At 40.5% G+C, this 20,490-nt stretch overlaps 1 protein-coding gene and 1 non-coding gene across 2 annotated transcripts; one reads left to right on the top strand and one right to left on the bottom strand.

Annotated features, from left to right (window-relative positions):
• Positions 1–9,580: 9,580 nt before the first annotated feature.
• On the bottom strand, positions 9,581–14,617 carry LOC104229386 (uncharacterized). Its single transcript, XM_009782030.2, has 2 exons — positions 14,474–14,617; positions 9,581–10,468 (listed from the first exon to the last, which is right to left on the bottom strand). The coding sequence occupies exons 1-2, from the start codon at positions 14,544–14,546 to the stop codon at positions 9,816–9,818; spliced, it is 726 nt and encodes a 241-aa protein (XP_009780332.1). The 5' UTR covers positions 14,547–14,617; the 3' UTR covers positions 9,581–9,815.
• Positions 14,618–14,674: 57 nt separating this feature from the next.
• Positions 14,675–14,746, top strand: TRNAP-AGG (transfer RNA proline (anticodon AGG)). The gene has a single exon. It is a non-coding gene; the product is annotated as a tRNA-Pro (tRNA).
• The last annotated feature ends 5,744 nt before the right edge of the window (positions 14,747–20,490 follow it).

Here is a 20,490-nt window from a genome sequence, read left to right as displayed (position 1 = left end):
CACCGGCCTGAGGCAGGGGACGAGGGCATCCCAGAGCTGTTCCAGTAGCACTACCAGCATATCCTATGGGAAATCCTATCATTGAGGAGTAGGGCGAGGTGCCCGCAGCTGAGCCTACCCCGGCGGATTTTATGACAGTACTGGATTTCCAAGAGATCATGGATCGTATGCTGCGGTTCATGGACACCATGACTCAGGCTAGTTTATTTCCAGCGGATCCAGCTACATCACAGGTAGGAGAGGGAGCACAGACCCCTACTGCTCAGGCTCATGGTCATGCAGCTACAGTGTATCAAACTCTGGGTGCACTACCCGTAGATGGAGCTCAGCCAGTTGATGTAGTGGTGCCTAAGCCCAGACCAGCTGCGGATGGTGACCCGCAGAAATTATTGGATAGATGGACTAGACTTCACCCTCCTGTCTTCGGGGGTGAGCGTCATGAGGATGCCCAGGATTTCATTGATAGGTGCAGGGACAGACTGAACAACATGAGGATATTGGAGTCGCATGGGGTTGACTTCACTACTTTTCAGCTAGAGGGTAGGGCCCGTAGATGGTGGCAGTCTTATGTTCTTGGCAGGCCAGCAGGTTCTCCTCCCATCACTTAGGGTCAGTTCACGTAGTTATTCTTGGACGGATATATTCCACCCTCTGAGAGGGAAGAGCTGAGGTATTAGTTTGAGCAGCTTGATCAGGGTCAGATGTCAGTGACCAATTATGAGGCAAGGTTTTCTGAGTTGTCTCGCCATGCCCTCATGCTACTTCCCACGGATGCAGAGAGAGTGCGGAGATTTGTTGTGGGGTTGCACCCCGGTATTCGAGCTAGCATGTCCCGAGAAGAGGAGATGGGTACTGAGTATCCACTAGTAGTAGAGATTGCTCGCAAGATTGAGGGTTATCGCCAGAGGGGTAGAGAGCAGATTCAGCAGGACAAGAGGGCCCGATTTTCTGGAGAGTTCAAAGGTGCTCCAGCTAGGGGTAGAGGGCACTTCGGGAGGGGTCATCCCAACAGGACCCTATATTCAGCACCACCACCACCTCCTCACGGTGCTCTAGTGAGGCCTTATCTCAGTGCAATGTCGGAGAGTTCTTACCATCCACGATCTATTCAGGGTTCCTCTGGCGGGTATTTTAGTCATTCGGGTTCTTCTAGGGCTTACTTCAGTGCCATGCTAGAGAGTTCATATCGCCCACCTGCTATTCAGGGTTCCTCTAGTGGATATTCAGGTCAGCAAGCTCAGACTTCAGGATAGCAGGCTATGGTGCCGAGAGGATGCTACGAGTGTGGAGATCTGGGTCACATGAAGAGGACCTGCCCCAAACTTCGGGGCAAGGCAGTATAGCAGGATCAGTAACCCAAGGTTTCGGCACTGATTGCCCAGCCTCCCAGAGGCGAGGGATAGATAGGTAGAGACTGTCCTAGAGGTGGAGGTCAAACAGGTAGAGGTCAGCCAGCTGCTGCTCAGTCAGGTGGAGGCCAGCTAGCCGGTGCTCCAGCTAGATTATATGACCTTCCGGCTAGGCCAGATGCATTGGCCTCAGATGCCGTCATCACAGGTATTATTTCCGCCTGTGGTATAGATGTTTCAGTATTATTTGATCTAGGGTCTACCTATTCATATGTATCATCTCTGTTTGTTCATTTCCTGGTTATTCCTTCTGATCCTTTGGGCCCACTCCTGTGGGTGATTCTGTGGTTGTAAATCGGGTATACCGGTCCTGTGTGGTCACATTCTGTGGTTTCGAGACTAGAGCAGATCTCTTATTTCTTGATATGATCGACTTTGAGATCATCCTGGGCATGGATTTGTTATCTCCATATCACGCCATCCTAGATTGCCATGCCAAGACTGTTACATTAGCGATGCCAGGGTTACCAAGATTGGAGTGGAAGGGTTCCATAGTTGATACATCTAGTTGGGTTATCTCTTTCCTGAAGGCTCGACATATGGTCGAGAAGGGGTATTTGGCTTATCTAGCTTATGTTCGGGACACCACAGAAGAGTCTCCGACGATTGATTCAATTCAGGGAGTTCGTCAATATGTTTCCTTCTGATCTTCCTGGCATGCCACTAGATCGTGATATTGATTTCTGTATTGATTTTGCTCTAGGCACCTAGCCTATATCTATCCTACCGTACCGTATGGCTCCAAAAAAGTTGAAGGAGTTGTAGGAGAAACTTGAGGAGTTGTTAGCAAAGGGGTTTGTTAGACCTAGTGTATCACCTTGGGGTGCACCAGTGTTATTTGTGAAGAAGAAGGATGGGACTATGTGGATGTGCATTGACTACCGCCAGTTGAACAAAGTCATCATCAAGAATAAGTATCCATTGCCTCGTATCGATGATTTGTTTGACCAGTTGCAGGGTGCTAGGGTGTTCTCTAAGATCGACTTGAGGTCAAGGTATCATCAGCTGAAGATTCGAGACTCGGATGTTCCGAAGACTACATTTCGGACTAGATATGGCTATTATGAGTTTTTGGTGATGTCCTTTGGCTTGACTAATGCCCCAGCAGCATTTATGGACATGATTAACAGGGTGTTCAGGCCTTGTATTGATTCCTTTTTCATCGTCTTCATTTACGACATCTTGATATACTCACGTAGCCTGGGGGAGCACGAGCAGCATTTGAGAGTAGTATTTCAGACCTTGCAAGAGTAGAAGTTATATGCTAAGTTCTCCAAGTGTGAGTTTTGGCTAGAGTCAGTGGCATTCTTGGGGCATATTGTGTCAGGAGAGGGTATTAAAGTGGATCCCAAGAAGATTGAGGCAGTTCAGAGTTGGCTACGTCCTACTTTAGTGACCGAGATCAGGAGTTTCTTGGGGTTAGCAGGTTATTACAGACAATTTGTGTAGGGATTTTCATCTATTGCATCACCTCTGACTAGATTGACCCGATGATTGTGAGGCAAGCTTTCAGAAGCTCAAGACAGCTTTGACTACAGCACCAGTTCTTGTGTTGCCTTCCGGTTCAGGGATGTATACAGTATATTGTGACGTTTCACGCATTGGATTGGGATATGTATTGATGCAGGAGGGGTGAGTTATTGCATATGCTTTGCGTCAGCTGAAGATTCATGAGAAGAATTATCCTGTGCATAATTTAGAGTTGGCCGCGATTGTTCATGCTCTTAAGATATGGAGGCATTATCTGTATGGGGTGTCATGTGAGGTTTATACTGATCATCGCAGCTTACAGTATTTGTTCAAGCAGAGGTATCTCAATTTGAGGCAGCGTAGATGGCTTGAGTTACTGAAAGATTATGACATCACCATTCTTTATCATCTAGGTAAGGCAAATGTGGTCGCGGATGCCTTAAGTAGGAAAGCAAAGAGTATGGGTATCTTGGCATTCACTCCAGTAGAGGAGAGGCCGCTAGCTTTGGATATTCAGTCCTTGGCTAACAGACTTGTGAGGTTGGATATTTCAAAGCCCACCCGAGTTCTTGCGTGTGTTGTTGCTCAATCTTCATTATTGGGGCATATCAAGGCCCGGCAATTCGATGATCCACATTTGACGGTTCTCAAAGAGATAGTTCTACAAGGAGGTGCCAAGGAGGTTTCTACTGGCGAGGATGGTGTATTGCGACTCCAGGGTATGTGTTCCTAACGTTGATGGTCTAAGGGAGAGGATACTAGAGGAGGCACACAGTTCGCGGTATTTCATTCATCCGGGTGTGACGAAGATGTATCGTGAATTGAGACAACATTATTGGTGGCAGAGGATGAAGAAATATATAGTGGAGTATGTGACTAGGTGTTTGAATTGCCAGCAGGTTAAGTATGAGCACCAGAGGTCGGGTGTCCTACTTCAGCAGATGCCTATACCAGAGTGGAAGTAGGAGCGCATTACTATGGACTTTGTAGTTGGGTTGCCCCGGACTTTGCGGAAGTTTGAGTAATATGGGTTATTGTTGACAAGTTGACCAAGTCGGCACACTTTATTCCGGTTGTGACTACTTACACTTCAGAGAGATTGGCTCAGATTTACATTCGGGAGATAGTCTGGTTACACGGTGTGCCTGTTTCCATCATATCAGACAGAGGCCTCAGTTCACTTCCCATTTCTGGAGAGCTGTTCAGAGTGAGTTAGGGACCCGTGTGGAGCTTAGCACAGCATTCCATCCTCAAACAGACGGTCAGTCGGAGCGGACAGTTCAGATCGTGGAGGACATGATTAGAGCATGTGTGATTGATTTTGGAGGACAGTGGATCAGTTCTTGCCCTTGGCAGAGTTTGCTTACAACAACAGCTATCAGTCCAGTATATAGATGGCTCCATTCGAGGCTTTGTATGGTCGGTGGTGTCGTTCTCCTATCGGGTGGTTTGAGCCTAGTGAGGCTAAGTTATACGGCACAGACTTGGTGAAGGATGCCTTGGATAAGGTGAAGTTGATTCAAGAAAGGCTTCGCACAGCTTAGTCCAGGCAGAAGAGTTACGCGGATCAGAAGGCGCGTGATGTATCATTCATGGTTGGCGAGAAGGTCCTCTTAAAAGTCTCGCCAATGAAAGGCATTACGAAGTTTGGGAGGAACGGAAAGTTGAGCCCAAGGTTTATTGGCCCATTTGAGGTGTTGAGGCGAGTTGGGGAGGTTGCTTATGAGCTTGCTTTACCCCCTAGATTATCGGGAGTTCATCCAGTTTTCCATGTATATATGTTGCGAAAGTATCACGCCGACTTGTCTCATGTGTTAGACTTCAGTACTATTCAGCTAGATGAGAGTTTGGGATATGAGGAGGAGCCAGTTGCCATTGTTGATAGGCAGGATCGCCAGTTGAGATCCAAGAGGATTTTTGCGGTGAAGGTCCAGTGGAGGGGCCAACCAGTCAAGGAGGCAACCTGGGAGTCCGAGGAGGACATATGGAGCAGATATCCCCATCTTTTTCCTAGCTCAGGTACTTTTCTATGTCCGTTCAAGGACGAACATTTGTTTAAGAGGTGGAGAATGTAACGACCCGCCTGGTCGTTTTGCTTTTTAGAACCCCGTCCCCCTAAATAAAACTTCCTGCACTTGCTTTAACTAATTTACAACTTGCAGGGATGGTTGGTTTGTGATTTGGAAGAGTTTGGGTTGAAATAGGCTCACTTGATTCCTTAAGATTTTCTTAAAAAGCTAAGTTTGACTTTCGTCAACATTTTTAGCAAATGGACCCAGATTTGTGTTTTGACGGTCCCGAAGGGTCCGTAGGAAAATAAGGGACCTGGGCATATGTCCGGATTAAATTCCGAGGTCCCTAGCCCGAGTAGTGAATTTTTGTTAGAAATTGTTAAACTAAAATTCTAAGGATTTAATGAAAATGAATAATGCTTGATCATGTTGGTATCGGGCCCGTATATTGGTTCCGGAACCCGGTACAGGTCCAATATAATATTTTAGTCTTTTCTGTGAAATTTGGTGAGAAACGGGACAGATTCGACGTAATTCGGACGTCCGATTGAAAAGATAGGAATTTGAATGTTCTTAAGGGTTTCATGCGTTTTAGTGTTGAATATGTGGTTTTAGGTGTTATTTCGGCGATTTGATCGTTGTTGGACTTGTGTGAATGTTCGGAGTGGAGCCCTGAGGGCTCGAGTGAGTTTACGGCATAGGTTGGGAGTAGAAAAGCACACCATATTTCTGGTGTTTTTGTTGCTGCTGCAGATCTCGCAATTGCGAGGTGAACATCGCATTTGCGATGAAGCCGGCTGAGGGCAGTGGCCGCATTTGCGACATATTCTTCGCATTTGCGAACCCAGCAAGGTCTGCATTTTCGACCCCTCTATTGCAGTTGCGATCAAGGATGAGGGAGGCCCAGTTCGTATTTGCGAACATTTCGTCGCAATTGCGACTTCGCATTTGCGAGCCTGGACACAGCTTTTGAAAATGGGACTTAGGCCATTTATTTCATTTCACTTCTACACTTAGGCAATTTGGGAGCTTTCAAAGAGAGGATTTCAACCTAGCATTGTGAGGTAAGTTATTCCTATTTAATGTGAGTTTAATACTTGGGTTTTGGGTAGATTAACACACTAAAATTAGTGAAAATCATGGGATTTGAGTGAAAACCTAGAGTTTTGATAAAAGTTAGATTTAACCACGAAATTTGTTATGGGATGAAGTAAAAATCATATATTATTGATCCTTAGGCTATAAAGAACAACTTTCTTCGAAAAATTTCGGAATCAGGACACGTGGGCCCGGGGTCGGATTTTAGGAAACCTTGTGTTTAAGGTTGGAAAATCACTTTAGAAACTAAAATGCGAACTCTTGAGCTTGTATTGACTAGTTCCTACCTCATTTAATTAGTTCTGGATCGTCCGGCTCCAGATTGAGGGTTTGGGCACGTTCTTGGTGTTGGAAGTGCGCTTTGGAGCGAGGTAAGTCTCCTATCTAACCTTGTAAGAGGGAATTGTCCCCATAGATGATATAATTAAATAATTTGCCATTAAATGCGGGGGCTACATACGCACTAGGTGACGAGAGTCCGTGCGTAGCTAGGGGTGTGCATTCGAATCGGTTTATCGATAAATCGAATCGATTATTTGTTATCGGTTTTATCGATTTATTGATTCCGATTTCGATTTTGAAATTTTCCTTATCGAGTTATTGATTTCGATTTTGATTTTATCCTCTTCGGTTATCGGCTTATCGATAAACCGATAAGATATACTAAAAAGACAAAAAAAATTAATTTAATTTTTTTTACCCTTATTCTAAATACACTTCCCTTTACCTTAAGTCCCTAACCTTATTATTTCCTCTACCACATTTAAGGAATGATCATATTTAAAGCTCAAGGGAATGAAGTTCAAATTAATGAAAAACAGAATTAGCTGTGATGATGTATTTTGTTTTTTTAATACCGTTGGAGTGTTCGTGGCATACATTTGATCCCTTACTTTAGTTTCGTTGCATGTGCTTGTTGACATAATTTTTATGTTATAAACGGTGTTCGTCTTATTTTAGATTCTTTTTGTCCATATTAGTTAGGCGTGTTTATAGCGATATACTTTCCGTGGAATCCCGCAAATTTTCTTATTGGTGTAATCGATAAGCCCCAAAAATTGATAAATCAAAATCGAAAAAATCGAAATCTTATTGAAACGATAACGATAAGCATATGTACAAATCGATAAGTAATTATCGATAAGGGTCAAAATCGAATCGATAAATCGAATGCACACCCCTACTACTATTATGCTAAGTTCGGGTAATCTAGGACCCAAAAGCATGCTTTATGTGATATCCTTGTAACTTTATGTTTAATTTGGATTGTTTAAAACATGTTGATTATGGTAAATGGGACTAATAAGAGGAACATTATCTTTCTTGGACCTTTTAAAGAGAAGTTGCTATTTCTATGAGTAATTGCTCCCAGATATATATATATTCTTGTCTGCCTGTTGTTGTGTTTAATTACATTTGACCGCGTCGCATGCCTAATTCGCATCGCTCAACCCTCGGCAGTGCACAATTTACTTTTATATTGGATCGGATCATACGACCTCGGCACTACTTGTGCATGTTTTTACTCAGTATGTTTTATGTGGATTGAGCTTTGTTATATGCCCTGAAATGTAAGTGGCCAACTGTGATATTATGTAGGAAAGAACCTGTTATTTTTTGCTATAAACTGTTAATTATTTGTACTATCCATGCTCAGTATGATTCATTTCTCATATTATTTGACCCTAGTAAGTGTCAAGTCGACCTCTCGTCTCTATTTCTTCGAGATTAGACAGGATACTTACTGGGTACATATTATTTATGTACTCATACTACACTACTTAATTGTACAGGATCTGAGACAGGTACATCTGGTTACCAGTCTGGTGCGCATTCTTGATCAATGTCTGAGACTTCCACGGTGAGTTGCTCCCTTCCTGTGTCGTTCAGCAGCATGATGGAGTCTCTCTTTATTTTGGCTGTCTATTCTATTTCAGACATTAGGATAGATTTATTCTTTTGTATATTCTACTAGTTGCCCATAAACTTGTGACACCAGGTCTTGGCACACATATTGGTAGACTATTCTTTTGGAGATTGTATAACTATTTTTGTACGTTACTAATTATCACATGTTTTTAACTTCAAATTTAGAAATTTCTGTACTTGTTTTAGTAAAGTGAAAATGAGAACTTATTAATACTTCTGTGTTGGCTTGCCTGACAAAGGTGTTGGGCGCCATCATAACCTATAATGGAATTGGGTCGTGACAGCAAAGTGACTTTTAATAGGTGTATTACGAGTTAGTGAGGGATTAAGAGTTTAATTCCAAGATTGCATAGGTTGTAATCTAAAAGTTGGTCATAGTGAAGTTGAAATCCTACCAGTGTAGGTCGCGGTTTTTTATCCCCTTGAGCAGGGATTTTTCCATGTAAAACTCTCTGTTTTATTTACTTATTGTTTTATTAGTATTCCTAGTAGAAACTCATAAAGGACCTGGTACTCTATAGTTTGGTGGACTCATATAAACTATCAACGGTGATATATTAGTTGGGAAGAGCATATTTGCACCAGTTGGTTAACGGTAGGGGCTATTTTGGGCCTAAAGGCAAATGAGGAGCATAATTGATCTATTTTCAATAGTTCAAGAGCATTTTTTGCCCTTCTCCGTTGTATAAATGATTATCTGTGTTTCTACATTATACGAAATACAATGGATCAAGGGAGAACAAGAAAAGAACGCAGTGGGAATGTGATTGATTTACATCTTGTGTATATTGGAAGCTTTCGTGTAGGACCACTAACGCCCAAGAAAAAGAGAAAACAAAGCCATATAAGAAAAGAAAAAAAGTCAAAGAAAAACTACTCATTAAAAAGGAAAAAGGAAAAAATTTGCTTTGCGGGGCGGGTTGAAAATAGAAGATTTTTCTATGCGGTGCGGGTTAAAGTCTTTGCGGGTTAAGGCTGCACCCGCACCACAACCGCTCCACCCGACCTATTGCCATCTCTAGGAATAGCAGTGCATCTCTCATGAAGTTAGATGATGTGAATTTTTCTGATAACTTGCCTGAATCTCTCGTCTATCTAATTTCACTGCATCATTTGTCTCTTAGTGATTGCGAATCTCTTGGAGCATTTGAAAAATGGAGCCTGTACATTTGGGATGGTTATGAGTTGTCAAAGAGAGTAGGTGCAGTTAATCAACCTTCTAGAATAAGCATTTTAGTCATATTGGCAAAAAAAAAATCAGTAGAATTAGCCTTTTTCTTTTGAGGATTCTACTGAATCATGGCCCTCCTTTGAGGGGGAAATTTGGTGAATTTGTAGTAATGGATTTGTATTTGGATGCCTTCAGCAAATCCACCACTATGATAGAGGACGATCCGTTTACTTACAAGAATAGTGGAATAAATCAGGTTCGTTGCGCACACTACCAAAATGGATAATGAACTCCACAACTTTACCGAAAGGACAAGTACAGTAACTGTTATTCACAAAATGCGCTTTCTGCGCAAGTTGGTGAAAAGCAGCAGAATCGAAATGACTTTAATGTATCTTCTTCCCTAAGAGCATCTTGACACAGAATTCGTGAATCAGCCAGCAGCAACTGGCAGAAATACATAACGGTTAATTATCTAAATACATTCTGCATTCTGGCAAGCATATATATATTTGAATAAATTATTTGATGTTTCAAACAGAATGTGTGGATTCACCACGCTTCACCCACCCTCTTTTCCCCTCTTTTCTAGCACTACCAAAAAAATAAATACGAAAGATAAGCAGAAAACTGGTTACATATCCAAGCATTGACACTGCTCATCCAAAATGTTATACAAGACCTTAACAAGCTAAACTTCAAATTATTCCCGCAAAGAAATTTCCATCACAAGTTCTTGAAAGCTGATTCATAAGTCGGTTTCTGTGGTGTCAACTTTGCCAACAGTGCTTTATTGTGGCAATGCTCAGTATCAACGAAATAGAAGTTTCCGTCAGCTTTGAATGTCACGAAGGGTCTGTTTGTCTGAGGTGGCTTGATATCTGCAAACTTAATGGTCTTGGGAATAAAAGTTGCCAACCAAGACATCATCTCCACTTCAAAGGTATCTGAACCTGGCTTCCACTTGAGTTTGTGAATATAAGGGCTTACAAACCAGTGAAGGGCCGCAGTAGTAGTTGCACTTATAAATATGACAGAAGATGCAACAGCACCCTTCAGTATCACGTTCATGTCAGGAGATGTCATGAAAGTTATGACAGGACCTAAAGATACAGAGAGGCAACAGGTTGAAAGGGAAAGAAGCTTCACTTTCTTGATAGTGCTTGATATGGGACCATAGTAGACAATACCAGAGTCCTTTTCATCATTCCTGTCTTCTACCCCTTTACGAGGACCAATACTGATCTTGTTGTCTCCTTGTGATGCAGAGGATTGAGCTAGCCATCTTTTATGGACCGCAGCTGGCTGAGTCACATAACTAGTTTCAGTTCTAGCACCATAGACCTGTGACCAGGTTCCAAGTCTGCCCAAACGACAAGCTGAAAAGGTCATATGCGTCAGGAAGCAGCAGATTTAGTATAATCATCACGAATTAGTCACATAAAAGATGCAGTTAGGCTAGTTAAGAAAGACTTAGCAACAGGAAAAAGAGTAATTAAAATTGAAGGTGAAAAGGGGGTAAACTACACTGTTCGACATCTTTTGTAACCCTTTCCTTCAAAACATGTCAATCTCCGAAAAAACGGTTCCTTTTGTTCTAAAAGGATGCTTCAGATATGAGCTCATTTGCAGCAGATTAACACCATACACTTCTCTTAGGGGTCGTTTGGTTGGAATAGGGCTTATGCTGTTATAAGTTATGCCGGCATAAGTCATGTTGGGATAAGTTATGCTGGGATTAGTTATGTTGGGATTGTTGTTTATTCACTGTTTGGTATGTTGTATTAAGAATGACAATTGTATAATTTATAAGAAGAAGGTATAAGTTATACCGGTGCTAATTACCCCACCCTCTATAAGGTATAAGTTATCCCGGTGTTAAAATTAACACCGGGATAACTTATACCTGATTTGCTAACCAAACAGAGTATTAAGGTGGTATTAAATTTTTATACCACCTATATACCTTCTTATACCTTATACCAAATGACCCCTTAGTATGTTAAAGTAATGCAGAAAACACACCGAAAACTTTCGCCATCTAAAACACATGCCATAGATTATATGGGAGAGAATAAAATCTAAGCATGAGTTCATATGGTATGGCTGTTTTGCACCATTCTTTCCATAGAAACAGTTTTAGCCTACATAAAATGTTCAGATGTTACTTCTAGTGTGGTTGATCTGATATTGGTTAAAAATGGATAATTCCACGAGTTAGAAGGTTGAAAATAGCAAATAAGGCATTAAAGATGCTGCCAGGCATTTTTTACATGATTTCGTCACAAGGAAAAGTCAGAAACTAAGTTCAAGCTGTCAAAACCCTTTAACATTTTTCCTGAAACTTCAGGAAATAAGTTAAATAAATGAACAATACAGCTGAGAATCGTTTTTCTTTTCCTTCTCCCTTTTTTCCTTGGGGGAGGGGGAGGTTAGAGCTGATAATCTGCAAAAGAAGCTTTGATTGCACTTGATTTACCTTCTTTCTTTTTTTTTTTTTTTTTGGGGGGGGGGGGGGGGGGGTGTAAGTATTATTCTGCGATATGATAGAAAGTTTACTGAGCAAGTGGCGATTAATGAAAGACTAAGCAATGTTGGTTTTGATACTGATATTCATAACAGCCCTGAATAAGTCCAATCTTATGGATAGCAGAAAGAAAAAACATCAGAGAATGAACACCGACAAGTATAGAATCCTGTTGGCAAGTGCAAGTTCAAAATCAACCCCTCATCTTATGTGAGGGGTTGCCTGGGGTGCCCAAGTCTCGGACTAAAGCTTTGGAGGCCTCTTCAACGAAGCTTGGTTTTTCCGTTGTCGTTAACTCTGGTTCTTGATGTGGGATTTCAATAATAGAAATAACAAGGAAAATCTCTTGATTGACAACTAAGGCATGTATGAGGCGGTATATGTAAGATGAAATTTCACTCTGTGGAGGCGCTCTATCGTGCATAAGGTCACTGGTAGTACACCTTCCATCCCCACCCCCAAAAATTCAAAAAACTTCTACTGCTCTACCTATCACTTGTGTGCATGCTCCCAGTGCTATGGTAAGAGGAACCTTCTAAGGCAACAGGATTCTTTTGCAACTTCTGTCTATGTTAACTCCTGTGTATTAAACCAGAGTGGTTTATGAAGCAATTACACAAAGCAGAACAACATAGGAGGTTTCTCCATGAATTTGAAAAAGATATGTGCAGTTTTACTTTTTAAAGTGAAATCGCAAAAAAGCAACATGCTTTTGATGGAATTAAAGCGAAAAGCAAAAGGTGAAAGGAAAATTACCTGAAATATATGAACCTAGTGCTTAAAACATCAAATTGCATTTAACATTACTAATTTAAGCATACGGTATGCATCGATAACAATATCAACCCAACAACTCGAATTAAACATCATTAGATCTGATTTCTTTTTTAAAATTTTGGGAAACCGATAAATCCACAAGGGTCAATGGGACACGCTTCGAAACTTGGTGGATGATAGGTCCGACACTCTACCCTTCTCCACTTAAACACCAGGTTTTTGTTCGAGGCGAGCTTTTGTCCGAAGCCCAATAGTCTTGATTTCAACAAGCCATTGAAAGATAACTTCAACCGTCAAATTAATTTATACAAGTAATCAACTGTACCAAGAGAGTAGAAGTGAGAAGCCTTAATGTGAGGCCCTTATCATGCAACACCGAGTTTCAGGTCTTAAGCACGCTTTTAACAACATTGTCTGTCCCTATTATCCTACGTCACCTTCTCCATTATTTCTTAACCAACCACCATATTCTAAATCCTTTAAGACTTCAGAGGACATCAAAAGTAGGCCAAAGATCATCTTTGTTGTTTACCAATCCACATTTCTAAAGAAAACAAAAGTCAATCCCAGAAAACTTTTGAATATCATCTATCTATGACCTGACCAAAAAGTCCCAGAAGAAGAACTATGGTACCTTTGCTGTCTTGCAGTTCTGAGGCATTGCAAGACTTGCTTTGAGGCTCTAATAATATTTAACAAAGTACGAGAATATTTACTCTTGCTTAGCGAACCTCTAAATAGTGATCGGACAACAGGAGATGCGCTAAATAAACAGCCATGAAACATAATGCTGAACTAGTCCAAGATTCACAAGATCCATTGCAAGTCAAACTGGAGAAAGGTGCTCCCGACCCAGCAGAACCAAAAGCTTATTGGTCAAAAATAGAAGAAAACCAAGATGAAGTGAAAAAAAGGAACAAAAGCCAGACAAACAGAAACAAGATGAAAAGCCACACCCTCGGGAATATGCTATTGGATGGATTGATCCAGACACATCTCACTAAGAAAGTTTTAGCTATTCTCTACAGCAGAACCCTACAAGTGAATCCCAGAACTTTGACTACTAGTCATTAATTAATGTTATAGACCATTTATATGGATTTGTCCAGAGGTGCTTGTTGAGGACTACAGCGCGAATCATATGGTCCAAAGAGTACAGTATCTTTAAAGTAGTGTTTCCCACAGGAATGTGAAGAATTTCTCTTCAGCTTAGTAGAAGGAAACCAGATGTTAATGTATGTTGTAAGATAGTCATCCATTTACCCATAAAAGGAAGCTCTATGCATTGGAGAAGGCAAAAACCGAATAACTTCCGATCATTATTATATCTCCTCTCATGGCTTTCTATATCCTTCCTCCTCAAATACATCTTATAACAAGTTATCCAGGAAATCTAAGGCGCGGATTTAGGGGGACGGACCCTTTGCCAAAAAATTACATTGTAGATATAAGGCAAAATTCATTTTGTGCCTCTATATATTATATTTTGAATCACCTTGACAACCCAAAAGCATAGCTCAGTGGTCCAAGGAGGCTCAAAATCATTGTGAGGTTGCTGGTTAAATTCTCATTGGCCACAATCTCTTTTAATTTTTTAACTTTTTCTTTTTTGAACCCCCTTAGCGGAAATCTTGCCTCCGTCACTGGTCATGGATATGATGTATGCTTGTCTCTTAAGAAAATCTTGTGTATAAGAAAGCGTCAGTTTGTGCTTGCATTGCTCATTTATGACGATCCTCGTGATTAGTTTAATTACAGTATGCTTTGATACTGTAAAGGCACAAAAGGTAGTATTAGGGTTTGTAGTTCTTCTGACAGATTTGATAAGTACTTCAAATTTCACCTCAATTAACTATTATTTACCTCAAAAAAATATATTTAGGAATAACGTCATCGAATGATAGTTAAAAGCTCCGGAAAAAACTGGACAAATAACTGTGAGTGTACATTCATAGATCAGAAAAACATAGAAGTGCTCATTTCATATCTAAGCGACAAACTAGGTCATCGCATATACACGAGAGACAAGTTAATGAAAGGGGCAAACAATACAGAAATGAAAGAGGAGGAAGAAAATAACCTGAGTGCAAGTGCCTGGACTTGAGATGGGGAGCTTGAGACCGAACCAAATGAAGAAGTGCTCCTCTCGCCATTGTGTTTTTGATTCACGACCACTGGGGATCTCAACCCTTCTTATGAGGGTTTTGATCGTTGGTTGCTAGGTCTTCTGGGGTTTAACTTACTGTAAAATTTCATTTGTCAACAGAAGACATAAACAAAAGGGCATTTGGTCTAGTGGTATGATTCTCGCTTAGGGTGCGAGAGGTCCCGAGTTCAATTCTCGGAATGCCCCCTACCCCTATACCTGCGTTGTTCTTTTAAGTAGATTTGTTGTTTCCAAAGTTCTTCGGGAAAAAATTATTTTTATTTTCCAAAATGAAAAACTATAGTATTATTTATTATATACTTTGTTTAGGTTTGAAGCTTCTTTTAGAGTTTTCTATTTTTCTCTTTCTATTCTTTTTGTTGAAGCCTAAATTAAATGTTGAAAGAAACTAAAGATCCATTAAAAATGTAATTCACTTAGTTTTCTTGTCACGACTGTCAGGGCTTGACAGCTTGCGCTTAACTTGGTGGACTAATCTTGTTATTTGAATTTCATCACGAACATGAAGCCTAACTTTGATTACGAAGGAGGTAGCTTTGATCACCTCTACAGGGGAAGGCTTCTTGATATAAGGAAGACTTATGGATCAGCCTTCTTGATATACAAAAGACTTTTAATGATCACCATCGGAGAAGAAAGCTCTTTGATACACGAAAGACTTATTGATCTCCATCCAACATAGAGGAAGACTTCTTGATGTATGTATTTCTCTCTGTTTTTTTCCACTTTTATTAGTTCACTTAAGTCATTAAACCTATCACATTATGTGATAAAACTATATTTGATTTGTTGAACCATGTCATTTAGACACTTGGTGGCCTTTGATGGGCTTTTATATTGATTTGGCATGATTCGCTCATGTGACATGATTTTGTTGGCCATGATTTGACTTGGTGTGTCACCCCATTTGACATGTAGATGGACCTTGGGCTGATGACGTTAACTTATAATTTGAAGCCCAACTAAATGGAGCGTGATGAAATTAAACTTTTGTAATCAAATCCAAAACGTGACTTGAATTTAAAGCATAACCTATTTTATGATTTTAAATTCAATAAAATTTGAATGTCTACAATAAAATACGTGAGGCGACAGATTCAATTAATCTGAAATTTTGCATTCATCGCATTCGATCCAAATAGGCCACGCTCATGAGCATCTAAGCAATTCTTTCCATTGCATTTACATAACTTCCTTCTCATGTTCAGTGGCGGACGCACGTGGTGGCAAGCAAATTTAACTGAACCCGCTGTAACGACTAAATTTCGCTCCTGAAAAATAATAATCAAGACAAGAAATATAGCGACAAATATTATATTCAATTTCAAGTGATGGGGTTACAATCTCTAAAATATCTCTAAATCTAAAGAGATATAATCCTCTGATTCTTCTCCTCACGGATGATGGTTCAAGAGCTTGAAAGTTTGATTTTGAACTTGACGGATTTCAGATTTGTAGTACGTCACGAACAATTTGAAGTTCGTCACGAACCAGGATTTGATGTTGGGTTATCACGAACGGAAGATTTGAAGCCGCCCGCCTATGACTTGAGTTCGCCTCTAGAATTTGACCACAGACGACGATTGCAGATATGGATGAAAACCTTGATGCTATTCTTCAGAGCTTCTTTAGCCTTTCCTTCTGCTTAGTTGCTTGTGTCTTAGCCTTCTCCTTTGACCCCTTTATATAGGTGTGGGGTAGAGTAATCTTCAAGAAAACCCTAGTGGATCATTGGGCTTGAGGTTTATGGGCCGACCCATTTGATAAAAGACCAATTGACGGGCTAGCCCAATAATATATTGGACCTTTATTTAAATCAATTTAATTGGATTTAAATAATTGACCCGATCATACTAGCTCATAATATTTACTTTGACTAGTATGTATTTAATTTATGATAAAATTCAAATTTCTTATGGACTTAAATTTAGTAAAATTTTAATTGTCTACAAATGCCCCCTGCTTCAGGACTTATCGCGGTGTAGGCTTGTTGAAATCAAAGAGAAGACCTGAAGCACCACATAAAATAATGTCCTTTTATGAATCACTTAACCAAACAGTCTGATATACCGAAGTGAACAATCTTGATTTTCCCTCCATCTCAGAGAAGAATTTAGTTGCGTCAATTTCCGTCGGTAAATAACTAAATACCATGATAATCACGTTGCCTCTTGACTGCTAACTTGCGATGTGAATTAGCCATCAATGTGAAGCTAAGCAGTAGTATTACCAAACTCCTAAAATAACTTAGTTTTCACATAAATAATTTTAGTCCAATACAAACTCGGACGACTTTCTTTTTATGAAAATAAAGGGATGAACTTAAATTTATTAAGTCAAAATCCATTTTATGTAGGACCAAGTAAAAACTAGCAAATTTGGTAGGAATTCTCCTGCACTTTTTTAACCAAGATCACTTTCCTTTTAACTTTCCTGATTCATAATTGCCTCAGATTTATTTTTATTACTTTGCAAGGCATCCCAAATCCTGATCAACAAGGAATTATTCTTTCCTTGAAAGGAAAATTCTTGTAGGTCAAGAAAACACAACCTCCTTGAAAAAGCTATAAATAGAGTTGTTCCCTGGTTTGCATTGCCATACGCAGAGCAGGTTTTCCCTGGTTTCAAACTTGTCCATGTACAAACCGGACATGGTATTTCCTTATTTACATATGTTAGTAACTTGAAAACCAAGAATTTCCTTAGCTTCTTCCCTTGCTTGTTCCTATAAATTCGCCACTTTCTCCTTGTATCGTTGCTATAGCATTAGTCCTCCACTTTTGATGAAAGCACCAGTACCACCTTTTGGTTGGTCTTAGTAGGTACTCTTCACGCAATCCTCATCGCTCAATTCTCCTAGGAACAGACTAACGTTTTTTTCTTTTTGCTGCAGCTGCTGCCAAGAATTATCAGCTTTGCACGTCTTAACCAAAAAAATTATATCTTGGTATAGGAGTACTGAAATCATGAGCGGTTTGCGGCTACGGAAACTAGACTCACCAAACTTTGACTTCTGTAAAGATTACAATCAGATTACTCTTAGATCGTTCCAGATACTATTCAGAAATTACACGACAAAATCCGACGTACCAGCTCTTTCAGCTTTGTGCACTCTCGCTGAAAAATTCATATCTTGAGGTAGGAGGGTTTAAATCATGATCTGTTTGCACCGTTGAAAAGAAGAATAAGAGAGCTACAACATATATAAAACTCGAAGCCCTACCCTTTTTGATCCAGTCACAATAAGTTTTTGAATCAAGCTCAGAAATCAGGAGGATTATATATTTTTTGTTTGGCCAGCATACTTTTTTTTTTGCAAGTTTGGCTAGGGAAAGCTTGGTGCATCCTCACCTTCGTAGAATTGAGGGCGAAGATTTGGCGCATCCACCTTTCGGCTGAGGCTTTGGTGGACAACACTTTGGTGCATCCACCTTTCCAGTCGAGCTTTGGCAAACACACAGTCACTCGAGTCTGTCCGTCTTTCACCGCCATGATTATGACTCGCATTCCTTCCCTGCCTTAGAAGGAGTCTCATGGTGTCCTCTTCTTGCAATTTGGCGAAGAAGTCCATGGCAAGTCCTCCATCCACATTGAAGCATTGTGTCGCTGACACTGGTACTTGTTGTTGAGCTAAGGCTCCGTGTCATTGGCACCGATCAACTAAGCAGAACCAAAAGCTTCGTGCCATTAGCACCGGGGTTCTCCAAAATCTTTCTCTTTTGCAGATTTTCAAGAGCAGTTTTGATATCCTTAAGAAGATTCACTAGAGGTCCACATGAATAGGGATGGACCGTTCGTCTCTTTATTACAGCTTGGCTAGAGAATTTCATGGCGTGTTCCTACTTTTGCGGCTTAGAGAAGGGGACATTTGGAGCAACTCCTTTTCACACTTGGCGAGAAAGCATGTGATGCATCCCATCCTTTGCGGCTTGGCAAGATCGACGCTTGGAGTACTAATCTTTCATCCTTTGCGAGCAAGTATGGGAAGCAGCCATCCTGCAATCTTTAGCATGGAACCACCTTTTCTTGCGATTTGTCGGAGAAATGCATGGAGTATCTTAACCTTCAAGCTTTTGCGTGGAACCACATTTTTTTGCAATTTGGCGAGGAAGTTGGCGAAGTATCCTAACCTTTAATCTTTGGCATAAAACCACATCTTCTTACAACTTGGTGAAGAAGTGCCTAGAGCGTCCATGACTTGATGAAAAGATACATGTAGTGCTCCATATTTAGAGTTATGGAGCTAGAAAAACATCTCGTCCTTCAACCCTTATCGAAAGAAGCACATGAATTATTTTTTTCTTCATGCGGCTGGATGAAAGCAAACATGGCGCATCATCCTTTAAGCTTTGACGTGGAATAACTTCTTCTTTAACTTGCCAAAGAAGCGCACGGTGCATACATGGAGCTAGAATCCTATTTGGCTATCATGAAAAGGATTTTTTTTTGTTGCTTAAGTGACTGAACTTAGAATAAACTCTAAGCTGCCTACGTACCTCAACAAAGAGGATCAAGTCATTATGTAGTTTATATAAAGTATAAGTTTTTTTTCTTCTTTTTGTATGCAGTTTATACTCGTGCAGACAAGGAGTATAGGAACATGAAGACATTGCTCAAATTTGAAGAGCTTTACATATTGAAGACTTGCTTAAATTTGAAAAGTTTGCAACTTGAAGCCTTTGCTTGATTTGAAGGGCTTTGCAACTTGAAGACTTTTGCTCGAATTTGAAGAGCTTTGCGACTTGAAGTCTTAGCTCGTATCTGAAGATCTTTACAACTTGAGGTCTTTGCTCAAATTTGAAGAGCTTTGCAACTAGAAGACTTTTGCTCGAATTTGAAGGGCTTTGCAACTTGAAGACTTTTGCTTGAATTTGTGGAGCTTTATAACTTAAAGATTTGGCTCAAATTTGAGGAACTCTGTGACATACAGTTTAGGCTTGTGTATCAAAGAGCATTGCAACATGCAGTTTAGGCTCATGCGTCGAGGAGTATTTTGCAACTTGCAGTTTAGGCCCATACGTCAAGGAGCGTTGAGACTTGCAGTTTAGGCTCATACGTCAAAGAGCGTTGAGGCCTGCAGTTTAGGCTCATACGTCAAGGAGCGTAGCAACATGCATGGACACTTCAGTTTCATCTTTGGATGAATATTTGCCCCCATTCTCAGCATCGTCTGCTTCTATTTCATCACGAGGCTCAAAGCCAGGAAACCTTTGGTCTCCACTTGTGGCCATACTCAATTCCATATCATGAGCACGTGTGGCCAAATCTTCAAAAGTTTTAGGCTTTATTCCTTGTAAGATGTAGCGAAGGCCCCAATGCATACCTTGAATGCACATTTCGATGCCAGAAGTTTCGCTAAGACGGTCTTTGCAGTTGAGGCTTAAGATCCTCCAGTGATTGATAAAGTCAATAACTGCTCTTCATTCCCCTAGCGAGCATTTGTAAGTTCAATCATGCTCGCAATGCGCCTTGTGTTGTAGAATCGAATAAGAAATTCGTACTCCAGTTGCTCCCAACTATCGATTGAACCAGGTTCAAGATCTGTGTACCAATCGAAAGCAATTTCTTTAAGAGATCGAACAAACTGCTTGACAAGGTGATCGCCATAAGTTTCAGCATTATTGCATGTCTCGACAAAGTGTGCAACATGTTGCTTGGGATTTCCTTTACCATCAAACTGTTGAAACTTAGGTGGTTGATATCCGATTGGCATATTTAAGTTATCAATCCTTAGTGTGTACGGCTTTGCATATGTAAGGAAAGATTTAGGCAAAGTCTCAGTTTTATCCTTGATGGCCCCTATGATGAAGTCCTTCAATTGCTCAACATGAATCTGCCTATAAGAAGAGACTTGGAGGTCTTTGGTCATTGTTGTTAGCTTTGTAGATGACTCTCCTTTCTCATGAATTTCTGGAAGCTTCATAGGTGCT

The sequence above is a fragment of the Nicotiana sylvestris genome, chromosome 5 (assembly GCF_000393655.2).
Source record: "Nicotiana sylvestris chromosome 5, ASM39365v2, whole genome shotgun sequence".
In the NCBI taxonomy this organism is placed as follows: domain Eukaryota; kingdom Viridiplantae; phylum Streptophyta; class Magnoliopsida; order Solanales; family Solanaceae; genus Nicotiana; species Nicotiana sylvestris.
This window is presented reverse-complemented; position numbering and strand designations above follow the sequence as displayed.

Bases quoted from the DNA above. Each gene is read 5' to 3' on its own strand.
- LOC104229386 (XM_009782030.2), bottom strand. From the start codon at position 14,546: ATGGCGAGAGGAGCACTTCTTCATTTGGTTCGGTCTCAAGCTCCCCAT. The intron at 10,469-14,473 runs GTTATTTTCTTC...TGACCTTTTCAG, and splicing joins GTCCAGGCACTTGCACTCAG to CTTGTCGTTTGGGCAGACTT.